The 12,975-nt window shown below is 35.5% G+C and overlaps 1 protein-coding gene across 40 annotated transcripts in view; it reads left to right on the forward strand.

Moving 5' to 3' along the window:
• Nucleotides 1-12,975, forward strand: part of PTPRD (protein tyrosine phosphatase receptor type D) — a 508,136-nt gene that overhangs the window by 372,989 nt on the left and 122,172 nt on the right. For 18 of the 40 annotated variants that reach the window (XM_041763191.1, XM_041763202.1, XM_041763193.1 and 15 more), the window contains 3 exons: nucleotides 702-862; nucleotides 6,781-6,792; nucleotides 11,612-11,724. In XM_041763191.1, coding sequence (XP_041619125.1) covers nucleotides 702-862; nucleotides 6,781-6,792; nucleotides 11,612-11,724 — 286 coding nt within the window. The remainder of the gene's footprint in view (nucleotides 1-701; nucleotides 863-6,780; nucleotides 6,793-11,611; nucleotides 11,725-12,975) is intronic. The other 22 variants (XM_041763197.1, XM_041763206.1, XM_041763207.1 and 19 more) reach the window with 3 other exon arrangements.

Here is a 12,975-nt window from a genome sequence, read left to right on the forward strand (position 1 = left end):
TCTCATATAGTTAGTTCTTTACATGTGTGTGCATATGAGTGTGCTGAGAAATACTTAAGATCTCCTCTCAGCAACTTCCAAGTATATAGGACTGTATTATAAACTCTAGTCACCACCATGCAGTGCATTAGAGCCTCAGAACTTTTTATAACTGAAGGTTTGTACCCTTTGACCTACATCTTCATTTCCCCTCTCTAAATACTGACATTTTCCCTATAAATGTTTATTTTTAAATTTGGTCTCCTTAGCTGGGTGATAATGTCTTTAGGCTGGAATTATAATATTTCTGTTGATTTTCACACAACACAGAACACCTTGGCACAATGTAAGTGCTCACTGAATATTTTGTGAATGTTTAACTGCTTGCATTTTATACTTCATAAAATTGTTTAATAGGTCATATATAGACCTCAATGAAAATGTGTCTACAGAGCAATTTACACCATCAAAAATGATTTTATTAGAAAATATTTCACTCTACAGGGAAATTTACATTACAGGACTTCTTTAGTTTATACTCCTTTCTCCCTTTTCTCCCACATCTTCTCTCATCCCTTTCTCTCCCTTTTTTTTTTTACGACATTGTTTCATACACTTAACATCACATCCACTAAGTTCTGAATTTTTGCTTCTTCTAATGCTATAGATACACACTAGAAAGCCATTAGTTTATAAGTAACACAGACTCTGTTTTTCCTCAGAAGATGTATGCGACCAGTCCCTACTCTGACCCCGTTGTATCGATGGATCTGGATCCACAGCCAATCACAGATGAAGAAGAAGGCTTGATCTGGGTTGTAGGTCCTGTGCTTGCAGTGGTCTTTATCATCTGTATTGTCATAGCTATCCTTCTTTATAAAAGGTAGGTTTGCCCAATATTTCTGTTGCAATTTGGTAATCTTTCTATGGTCCTCGTGTGGTTGCTATTAATGAAATATTTCAGTGTAGCCCCCCTAATCGTTGGAAAATGTTTCCATTAGATTAGAATGAAATGTAAAGATTGTGCCATTTCAAGTCCCATTCAAGTGTGGTATAGACTTTCTTGCCCAGCATTCATGGATCCTAGTCTTGGTCTTATGAGCTACTTTATGCATTAAAAACACTTTGCATGGTATTTGAGACATGAGTACATTCATAAGCAGATCATTCCAAGCTTGCATTTAATTGCTTTAGATGATCAATTGCTCAATTTCAACTTGGTTTTAGAAATACTATTATAAATTTGCACATTTATGTCCATTCCATATGTCTAATGAGTGCACGAGCTAAGATTTTTCCTGTAGCTTTCTTAAAACAGTGAAAGTAGCTAAAATTTGAAGATAAAAGAAGGAAAACTGTGGAAGAGAATGAATTTTTCTCTTTCTTTTTTCTATAATCTTTATTCCAATAGTAAATTCTGTTTGTGTCCAAGAAGGTACCATTTTCCTTTAATAAAACTAAACTAAAAACTTGGCCTCTATACTCAAGTTTTGATCTAATATAATGTCTTTGACTATAATGAGGATGCAGATAATCCACATCTACCCCATGCTTTCTGATCTCCTGCCCTTTTTTTGATTACATTGCTGCCTCCTTTATGGTAAGTTAGACTTTTCCACTAGTCCCAATCAGTTGGAAAGAGTACATTAGTAATTCCCTAAGTCCTTTATAACTTAAAATACATATAAGGTTAAAATATATAAAATTTAAAAAATAAGGGGATCCCTGGGTGGTTCAGTGGTTTGGTGCCTGCCTTCGGCCTAGGGCGTGATCCTGGAGTGCTGGGATCGAGTCCCGCATCGGGCTCCCTGCATGGAGCCTGCTTCCCCTGTCTGTGTCTCTGCCTCTCTCTCTCTGTGTGTGTCTCTTATGAATAAATAAATAAAATCTTTAAAAAATTTTTTTAAAAATCAACATATATAACACATTCTCTTAAACATGTAGAATGACTAAATTCTGAATTATCTCCCTTTATATCACTTTGTTTCCTTCCAATCCAAATTTTATTCTTATGAAACTTTAATCTATGTTCCCATTTTTCTTTTTAGTATGTCATCTTTCAGAATGCTACTGTGAAAATGATCCCTTCTCTCTACTATGGAATAGCCTCCCGGCCCCAAACCCCACCCTGCCCTAACCTTGACTTTCAAAATCAGATGAGAATGTCTTCATTTTGATTCTTGCTGACATGTTTAATCTGATAATCTTATTTCCATTATCTCTGTTTCCTATTTATCTAGCTCCCTTCACTGGGTTTATATTATTTCTACCTATATTCTTTTCTTAAGCATGTTCTTCTTATGTTCCTGGAATAGTCTTTTTTTTTTTTTCATAACCTTTTCTCAACTTAAAAAAATATCCTTCAAAACAATTGTTCTTTGCAAAAGTTTCTCTTATGAGGCTGCATTCTATTTTATTTAAGTGTAAAGAGAGGGTTGAAAAGAAAAGACAAATTAGAGAAAGAAGTTCATAACCATAATTTATTAAATTGCCAATCCTATTTTAGATTTAGGAAGAATGGAAGAAATACCTGTCATTATTATTTTTCTTCCTGATCACTGCCATCACTCAGTTATCCATACTATAAAATGGCTGAAAAAGCAAGTAATTGAAGGCCAAACTCTCTCTTAGATGATGGTCTCAATCTCCCCATCCTAAACCATATTGTATCAGTGTGTTTTTAATTGCCTCTCTCTTGTCTAAGGAGTAAAGGCAGGAAGCACAAGGTACCCACGCGCCTCAGAACAATTTGTTATTGTTATTGTTTGTTATTGTTATTGAGTGAGTCCAAGCAGGACCTGGTACCCTTTGCTGTTCATGTGCTACAGTTATTACCAGAAGAGAATGTAATAATTAAAGATGTAAAGTAGAATTATCATTGTTTTCTGTGATGTATATTTAAGTGGCCAAATCCTACTGTGGGAGTCAAATCAGAAAGTGCTGCTGATGGTTGCATTTCTAGACCATGGCACATGACATTTTGTGATTATTCAAATGAACAAAATACTTGCTGTATTTTTTTAAGTTGTGTTTCATTTGGCTATATCTGGCTATCATTAAGTCATGTCACTTAACAGAGATGTGCATGGCATTTGTGAGTTATGTAAATGTGAAGAGAGGATTATAACCTTGATAATTTTTTAAAGATTTATAATTAACTGTTTCTCGCCTCATGTGCATGTGCTTGGGGAAAAAATCAACTTGGGTATATTTTTTTTCTAAGCCTGCAAAAAGAGGCGTCACATTTAAAGATTTTATGACTCTGTTAAAATAAAGTTGCATTTTAGTGTGTGCATATGTAAGCATCGTCTAATGCAATTGTTGGGAAATGCACACATCCTCGAATGCTAAGTATATTTAGCCAACCATCTGAAGGCCCATGAAGCGTTTCTGAAATAGAAATGCTTGCTTCAGCAGTAAAGAACATTCCTGACTTGAAATTCAAGTAGACCCAACAATGTCCTTCTTGATTATCATGAGGCGGTTCAAGAGGAAATCTTCTGTAGGCAATGAATAGTGTCTTTTATAGCTTGGATTCTGAGCAAAGTTAATTATATAATAAATACTTCATCTCTCTTTTTAGGTGCCTTTCAGTGTATACATAGGTCATTGGTAATGACTCAGAATTAAATATATCATTATTATTATCATTATTATTATTAAAAATTATTAACTCATATTATCTTGATAATCCCACTTATCACACACTCCTGCCTACAAAACTACTTGCCTTAGGAGTAGGTCTGTAGCCATGGATGGTTTGTTCACATAAAGAAGCATATTTTATAGATCCGTGTCAAGAAGCTGAGATTATTCCTGTTAAGTATATTGATGTGGAATTAGTGTACTCTTTTATCTGGCACTATATTTATTTGACTTTAGTTTTAATCTCATAATTTGTAAACCTAAATACATTGATAATCAATGACAAACCAACATCAATTGAGGCTTTGTAAGGACCCTAAAATACCTGCTGACCCATCAGAATATTAAAATATATTTGGTAGGCCTTCAGTGATGAATTATCTTGCCCTCTGATTTCTTTCTAATTTGTTCTCTATATGTGATATATACAAGATTTCAAAATGTAAATTACAGAGATAAGATGGTAGCAGGGTTTAGAAAAACACTAACCAGAAAATCAGGAATCAGGGAACCTGAGTCCTACCTTTGTGACTAGGTAGCTAACTGGGTAGAAAGTCATGCTATCACTCTGGGCTTCAGTTTCCTCATTTATAAAGTAAGTGGGTAGACTAGATAATTGAACCTTTTTAATAGTAATGTTTTATAATCTGACAACATAAAAAACCAAGTAATATAATTATTGCTGTATTATTTCTGCCTCTAGTGTTTGTATGTTTTTTAAATATGACTCCAGTTTGCCCTTCATCCATCCACCCCACAAAAAAGAATAGAGTCCATAAAGCAAATGAACAGTTAGATATCCATCTACCTTGTATACTTATTCCATGTGTAAGCCTTTCTGGTCATTAGTTTTAGAACAGTCCAGGAATTACTTATATAGAGATATTTGAAAATAAAATGTTAGCTTGACTATACAGAAAAGCATTTCAAATGAATGAGAAGTATTATGTGCTACAGAAAAAAAAGGAAATATGGATTAGGAGCTTGGAAAGATCTAAGGCACTCTCTAAAGAAAATCGTTAGTCATTGTCTCACCTAAATAGGAATTATGGACAGAGTAAATAATTCTCATCCCGACCTGTGGATTATGAAAGCCATGGGACAGATGGGGCTAAAACACAGACTGCAGGTTTTTCAGCTCTTCCCCCAGTTCCAACATTAGCTGCTCTTTGTGGACTGTGCCTCATTCGTCTACTCTTTTTGTATCAACTTTATTTATATTTCCAAGATGTCATCAAAGAAAGAAATATAGATCAGAATATTTTGAGACGCTGCGGAGGAATATGCTGCCGATCTTAGTTGCTCCAGACCATGCCACTTGATTCTGCCTGCTGGCCTTGGGGTAGATCCTTCTGTATACCTCTGACTCCCCAGCCTTCTTTTCTTGGCCTGGTTAACTCTAAAACATCTCTTAGAAGTAATCTAAGATGCCACCTCCTAAACAAGAAGCCTTCCTGGGTGTCCCCGTTTTGCCTTGTTCTACTAGTTCAGGTTGCCCTAGGGTTGTTCCCTTGTCTGTCCTCTCAGAGCACTTGTTGCTTATCTATGTCACAGAACCACCACATTACTGGGCTTGCCCCTTCCCCTGTCTTTCTTACCCCCACTGAACTGTATGTCAAGGACTCAAAGCCCTCAAACTCAGATACTTGCACTAAATATACCCCTGTATGTGGTGGGTCTGACATTTCTGTGGAAGAGGGAGTGAATCACACATTAACTATGCATTTGTTCAGCAGAATACTCAACCTTTTAATATACAAAACTGGTAACTCATTAAGTAGTTGTCTTCCATCCAAAAAATAGATTCTCCAACAACTGATTCACTAAAGAGCTCCTTGATTAAAAATGAACAAGCTAGTGGTGCCTGGATGGCTCAGTTGGTTAAGCGTCCAACTCTTAATCTCAGCTCAAGTTTCTATCTCATGGTTGTGAGTTCAAGCCCTGTGTTGGGCTCCATGCTAGACATGGAGCCCATTAAAAAAAAAAAGAGATAAGCAAGTTAGAAACACATATGTTGGATTGTTAAAACCTGGGGCACTAGGTAAATCATTTTAAAATTAAGAACACAAAGAATTAGCCAGTGTGTTTGATATCATTTTCATTTTTCACTTTGTCTGCGTGTGTTTGTACAATTTAAATGTGGATTTTGTATTTTTGAAAGGAGATAGACTGGATTATCTTAAAGCTAAGATTCTTTAGCAACTTGGGTATATATATTTCATTGGTATTAAGGCAGACTTACGGTCTCTATTTTGGATTTGAGAACTCACCAAATACTTTGCAATTCTCCTCACTATGGAGATTATTTAGATTAATTTTTTTAGGTAAAATTTTTACTTTCTGCATAAAGAACATCGTTATCTAAACAATCCACATATTATCACATGAGCTAGATGTGTTCAAAGACAGCAGCACCTCTTTGACTTGAAAAATATGTCATGTCAATGGCTGGTAATAGAATACTTTCAGGATTAGCCCAGCAGTATAGATGGGTCATGGTCTGCAGATTTATAATGATGAGTATTACTTTTTCCAAAACTGAAAATGTATTTGATCTCTTATTGGAAGAATGATTTATTATAACCTTACTTTCAAAAGGAGTTTAAAGAAATCACTTTTGCCACTTTATTACTTCATAGTGTATTATACCATTGTGCACATTTTTGTGCAGTTCAACACAATTTGCAGGTATTTTGTATCATTAAAGGAATAACATACCTCTTAACTGAAGATTTTGTTTTGGATGACCGAATTTCTTACATGGAATTATGCTGTATTCCCATTAAGTACATAAGTAGTTTCTTCATAGAATGTATTGTAAGAATCATATTATATTTCTACCATTAAGCATTTTCTGGGATATGCTTAATTGTGGCAATATTATGTAGATTGATGGATAAAAGTGAATGTGACATTAACACATGCACAAAAATGCTTTAGTTATTTATATATCCTCATGTCTTCCATTTAATTCATAATTAGAGGCCTTTAAAATTTTGATATACTGTCACTTCCTAATGTGTGTCAGTTGATGTGTCCCTGCCTGTGAGCAGTGTTTCTTAAATCTCGATTGTCATAGTTGCTCTTGTTACCATTAGCCAACTAACATTTAGCCTTTCTTTTTTCTTTTTTTTTTGCTGCATTAAAATGGAGCAGTAAACCTGACAGGTGAGGCATAGAGAAACAAATCCCTTTAATGGTTAGTTATAGATACCAGTAGCTTTTGGAAGTATTGAGGGGGTGAGAGTGGAGGTTGTATATAAAAGGTATGGACTGGCAAGTGGAAGTTGGATAAAGCCTAGATATAGAAAATATTAAAATGATTGGGATTAAAATGATTCTGGAGGAAATAAATTAGTTTGTTTATATAAAAAGTAATAAATCATTCAAATTTATAAGGTAATGAAACCAGCCTGAGTTTTGTTTCAATGAGCATTTGTATGTGTTAGTGTGTCTACAGAACAGAAATGTGAGGTGTCCCATAAGACATTTGTTTTGTTTTGTTTGTTTCTATGCAAGACCAATTTTTAAGTTTGATCTGAGGTCACCTTCCGATACAGGAACACTACAGGCACTTTCATATCCTGCAAATATTGGTGGCCATGCCTTTGTGAAAACTCTTACATAATTCCAAATTATTTTTCACATTTTCCAGACTCAAATAATAATAGTAGCACCAGCAGTAGTTGTAGCAATAATAATAATAATAATAATAATAATAATACTGGTAAGACTACCTATATGTGTGATTATTGAATGACTGATCCAATCTAACTTTCTATCTTTCTAACTTTTATCTTTATCTATCATCTATCTATCTATCTTCATATCAGTATCAATAGATACACATTTCTGATAAAACTTAAACTAAGAAAAGGATCTCAGTGCTCATCTCAATTGCCTTCCTTCCCAAGCTATATTCCAGTAGTTCCCAATGCTTGTTCCCTGGACCAACAGCAGAAGCATCAGCATCACCTAGGAACTTGAGAGAAATAAAAATTCTTGGACTCCCTACCCCAGACCTAGTGACTCAGAAACTCTGGGTGTGAGTGCAACAGTCTACGGCTTATTAAGCCCTCCCAGGCAATTTGCATACTAAAGTTTGAGAACCATGGCTGTATTATTTTGCCTAAAATCACTTAACACTGGTCAGCAAGTTATATTACACTTTCACTCGTAAGAAAGTCAGTACTTCTATAGGGTGCTTTGTGTTTTTGTTTTTTTTGTTTTTTTGTTTTATATCACTAGTTGCCATTAATCTAAGTAGGTTTGTTTTTTGGTTTGTTTCATAGTCAAAACACAAAACACTTTGAACCCACTTGGTATACTCAGAGATTTACCTTCCCATTAATATCGTTCACATTTCATAACATCATCAGTGCCTTCTGGTTACATTAAGATGAAAGATTTGGCTCTCTTTTTTCTCAGAACCACTAATTAAACATTTATTGAATATTCAAGATACTAAAAATGAGCTTATAATATTTTTAATTAAATGATGTTTTAATTTATGTATTATGGTTTAGAATTACCTAAGTCATATGTGGGTAACTTTACTAATGCATACATCTAATGTATACATGGAAGGACTTAGAAATTTCCTTTAACATTTTATTCTTTAAAAATATAAAAATAAATAAAACAATTCAACTTTTAAAGAATTACAACATTTAACCTAGATGTCATCTCCTAACCCTCTTCCTCTCTTACGTATGTGAAGAGATTGAGAAGCATTATAGTTGACTTCCCCAAGAAGATACACACCAGTAATGGCAGAGTGGGGTTACATTCTTAAAGGCATCAGAATCATAAAGTGTTTGAACTGACTTCTTTGAATATTAGTAGTAGGGATTTCAGATAAATATATCTGTCTTCCAAAAGCCTTGACCCATGTCTGAATCTCTTTGTTCTAAGTAAGTAGATTCCCTCCCACTTTGTCCAAAGATGAGAGCCAGCTGAAAATAAATGAAAATAAAAATCCTTTTAGGCCACAGAGTAGCATTTTTGTTATACATGATCCAAATCCCAAACCACTACATGTTTTTATACTACCAGCAGTTTCTACCATATCTGAAATGTCATGTGACTTTGCATTGCCTTTTCATTCATTTAACTCCTGCACACAGTAGATATTTCTTTCTGCAGGAAATAAACTTACAATAGGGCTTTATAATCTTAATAGAAAAAATAAAATAGCAAGGCAAAATTCAAATCATTTTGGAGTCACTACTTGTTTTTTTCTTAATTGAAAATGAGAATAATGAGACCTCTGAAAACAAAGGAAAAATGTGACTAAGTATGTTCATGTTGGGCCTGATTTAAGTCATCATATGCCATTTAATACTGTATGGCAGTAAATTCTATTTTTGAAGCTCTTTAGCATTATTACCAATGATGACCAAACTCTGCATCCTGCAAACATTTCTTAGAAATCCTCTCTGTTGGAAAACAACCACTTTGGCACATTTGTGTTTAAAAATAATGTGACAAAAGTGTGGGCAGCCAGAATTATCCATGTTGTGATCACCAGAACTAAACTGAGCAAAACAAAATTTAAACAGCTGGTTTTCTGAGATGGCTAGGATGTTTGGAGTCTGAGATCTTGGAGGTCATTTATTTAGAGAGGTAAAGTGGGGGAGAAGGTAGTAATTAAATGTCACCCCCCTCACTTTATCACAAGTATAAATTTCAATTTTAGTCTCAAGCTCTGGGTTTTGAGATTCATCTGAGCAACAAGATGTGATGTTCCTGGCACTGTGAAGTGAGACCTGGCACTAGAGAAACAGAGTCAGTTGCTTTAAAGAGTATCATTTTCTGTCCCTTTGTCTTTGCATCACTCAGCCTGGCCTCAGTGAAAAAGAAGATAAGGAGTATGTCCCACAGTACGTGCAGGAGTGACCTAGTTTCCTTGCCCAGATATTTCTACATCTGGTTCCATAGTCCTATAGGGATAACAGTGGAGCCACTTGGAGAAAGAATAAAAATCCAGGTTTGAATCATTAGGTCTGGCACATCAGTAAAGAAACATATCTGTGCCCACTTGTGTGGCAAAGAAAAACGAACCTAAGAAGGGCCACTAGGGTTCCCTGAAGTGAGACCAGGCATGTGTTTGTGACTGGGGGGACTGACCTGCTAGCAGTCAATGGCATTTCCTTAGCCTCTTTAGATTCTGTAGCTTTGGTGGTCAAATGAATCCCTGTGAGGAAAACACCCACAGCCTAATCATAGGGACGTTTTCTACTCTAAAACTGATCACCATGTCCTCCTTCACTTGGTCTTCCTAGCCACTCTTCCTCTTTCTTCTCATGTCTTTCTTGCCAGCCCTCAGCTCAGCTTTTCCTTCCCTTCTCATTCTCCACTCCAGACAACTGGAACTGCTGGTACCTTCGGCATGCCTCAGTTTCACTGCTCACCTGTGATAGGTAGTATAGCCTCGCCATGCATTCTGTCCTCAGGATATACCTGACACCTTTAGATAGAAACAGGAAATCCCGAGACAGGTTAATCCAAGGTTCTGAGAGACGAGGGTGTCTAACAGGACTCACCCAAGAAAATTCATTCCATTGATGCCGTTTTGCTGAAGGCGTTGCACTTGAGCAAATCAAGTGTACTTTCCCTTTGCATCAATCTTCCCTTCATCCCCTGGTTAGTTTTATTTTATACAGATGAGCAGAGATGGAAAGAAAGGCTATTTAACAGGAGCCCTCTGGCTAACCATGGAATGACCCGGGTGGCACTGAATGAGATCCCATTGCCACAGCAACGCTAATGAGCTGTGCAACAGTCATATCAGAAAGAGAAGGGAGTATTCCTCAGTACTGCTGTGCCCCTTTCTCCAAAGAAGAATGCCTTTGTTTTGAACAGGGGTGAGATGCTAGGATTATAACTGTAGCCTGGAGATTGTTGGAATCAGTATTTGAATAAATAAATACAGAATAAGACACTGCTTGAAAAGATCTCCATTTCTTCAGTTTTTAATCTAGTTTAACCTTAAAGAAAACAGGTAGCACTCTGTGTTTTGGGAGAGTTGAAAAACAATGGGTAAGAAATCTTATGGAAAAAAAAAATCCTGACATTTCTTGCATACACATTTGTTAATATTTCATTATCAGACCCTAAACAAAGGTATTTAATAAAAGTAGTAGATAGTAATTAAAACAAAGAGGAAATGAATTGTGAGAAGAATTACTTATAACAAGGAGGTATTAATGGTTCCTATGCCCTGAATAATCATTGGAAGAGTGAGACTACCCAGTAGGTGAAATTACTTTTTCTCTGATCTTTCTATGATTGACTTTCATTAATGAAATATTAATCAGAGTTTAACACCATAAACAGCCAACACTATTTTTTTTTAACTTGAAAGAGAAAAAGGATGTTGGTCTTTCATAGTGCTAATTCTCCTTCCAGGTGTTAGGCTAACTTGGAATCTTAGAACACACTTAATGTATGTCTGCCTGATGGGAAAATCCAATGCGGGTCCACTATGTAGCTATCAGTTATATAATCTTGGAAAGAGGAATGAAGGGGTATGGATTTTGCTCTTCAGCTTGAGGCTCAGTATTTTCAGAGATTTTCTCCCTGGAAACCACATTCTTGGCTCCATATTAGTATTGGCTATTAGGGGTACACTGCCCTGTTCCTCACAAATTGAACCAGTGGATAAAGGAGATTTGCTGAAGAAGGACTCAAGCATATCTCTCCAACCCCCCTTTAAAGCCTAAAGGCAGAGTCAAGGAAGAATTTAATTCTAGAGCTGAAGGAGGACTTTGAGATCATTTTCTTAAACAAAAATTTTAGACTTAAGGAAACAGTCTAGGGCAAGAAAAGAAAAGCAACCTGCACAAGATCACAAAGCTGGCCTGTCAAATGGTTTTAAAGCAGAAATTTGGGAGGAAGAGGGGGCTGCATGACTATCTGCTTTGTAAATGTTTTGATTGTTTTTATTTTTTTATTTTATTCTTACACTTTAATTTTCTCCCTATAGGAAGAGGGCAGAGTCTGATTCTAGAAAGAGCAGCATACCCAACAGTAAGGAAGTCCCTTCACACCATCCAACAGACCCAGTAGAACTGAGGCGCCTTAATTTTCAAACACCAGGTAAGAGGCAGGACTCATCTTGCCCATAATACAGTATTTATTGAATGTTTTTTGGCCAACTGATATTGCCTTAAGAGATAAATGCATCACTTTATTTAGAACAATTTTGTTTATCCTGCTTTTTTAATTGTAATATTATTGATATTCACCAAACATAAGTCTTGAAAGGAAACAAAGTTCTTTTTTGCAAATCTGAGGTGGGATAGTCATGAGAAAATGTGTAATTCATCTTCATAGTTTGGATAAACTATAATCTTGCAAGAATATCTACCATTTGGAGGGTTAACATAGTTTATTATTTTTATTGACACTTGTTTGGCAAGAATTCAGTTTCTCATCTTGCAAAGTGAATGACTGGATGGATGGATGGATGGATGGATGGATGGACGGACGCTGCATCATTCATACCAGTGGGACAGAATAGATTTATTTTATATTTTCCTATTAATTTGTGTCTGTGTTACACTGAAGAAAGGGAGAGGATAAGAGGGAAAGAAAGTGAGACAAAGTGAGTTTCTTTTCAAATATAACCTATACTGCATGTCACCACAAATTTAGGTTTCTTATGGAGAGACACATAAAGTGATTGAGGATAGTAAAAATACACTTGTTTCCTAAAGAACATTAAGTGCTTCAACAGAGCAAACCTGTCGTTCCCACTGAAGGGCATTTTGTAAGTATTATTAATTCGAGGCCAGCTCTATTTTCTTTCAAATAAATTTCATTTATACAAAATGAATGGAAAATAATAAGTGGTAAGGAGATCTAAAAACATAAAACTGAGTGACACTGTTATAATACCTAATAATAATTAAGAAAGAACTGATCTAAGAAGTCTGATTAAAATTTGGTTGTGTTATTGTTCTCCAGATTGTTGGCAAATGTGTCAGATGGATGTCCTCACTCACAGTAGGACACACCACAAGTTTATTAAAGTACACATTTGCAGTGAATCATTTTGAATTGAAAATACAACTTATTGTATTTGGCGTATTTTTCTTTTATGTGTAGGTGTATCACAGTAACTAGTAACAATTCAGTTGAAGGAAGCACCTGGCATTTTCAAAGTAGCTATACAAAAATCAGTTTTTAAAAAGCAAAGATATACCTCCAACAGCATAAAGGTAGAAGAAAATGTTCATTGAGCCAAAAATATCTTGTATGTATTTTTTAAAGGGCTGATAAGTATAGACTACTCACATGTGATGATGACTGAACAAACGTATGCAGTCCTCTGGGATCGTTGTAGTC

The sequence above is a fragment of the Vulpes lagopus genome, chromosome 7 (genome assembly GCF_018345385.1).
Source record: "Vulpes lagopus strain Blue_001 chromosome 7, ASM1834538v1, whole genome shotgun sequence".
Classification (NCBI taxonomy): domain Eukaryota; kingdom Metazoa; phylum Chordata; class Mammalia; order Carnivora; family Canidae; genus Vulpes; species Vulpes lagopus.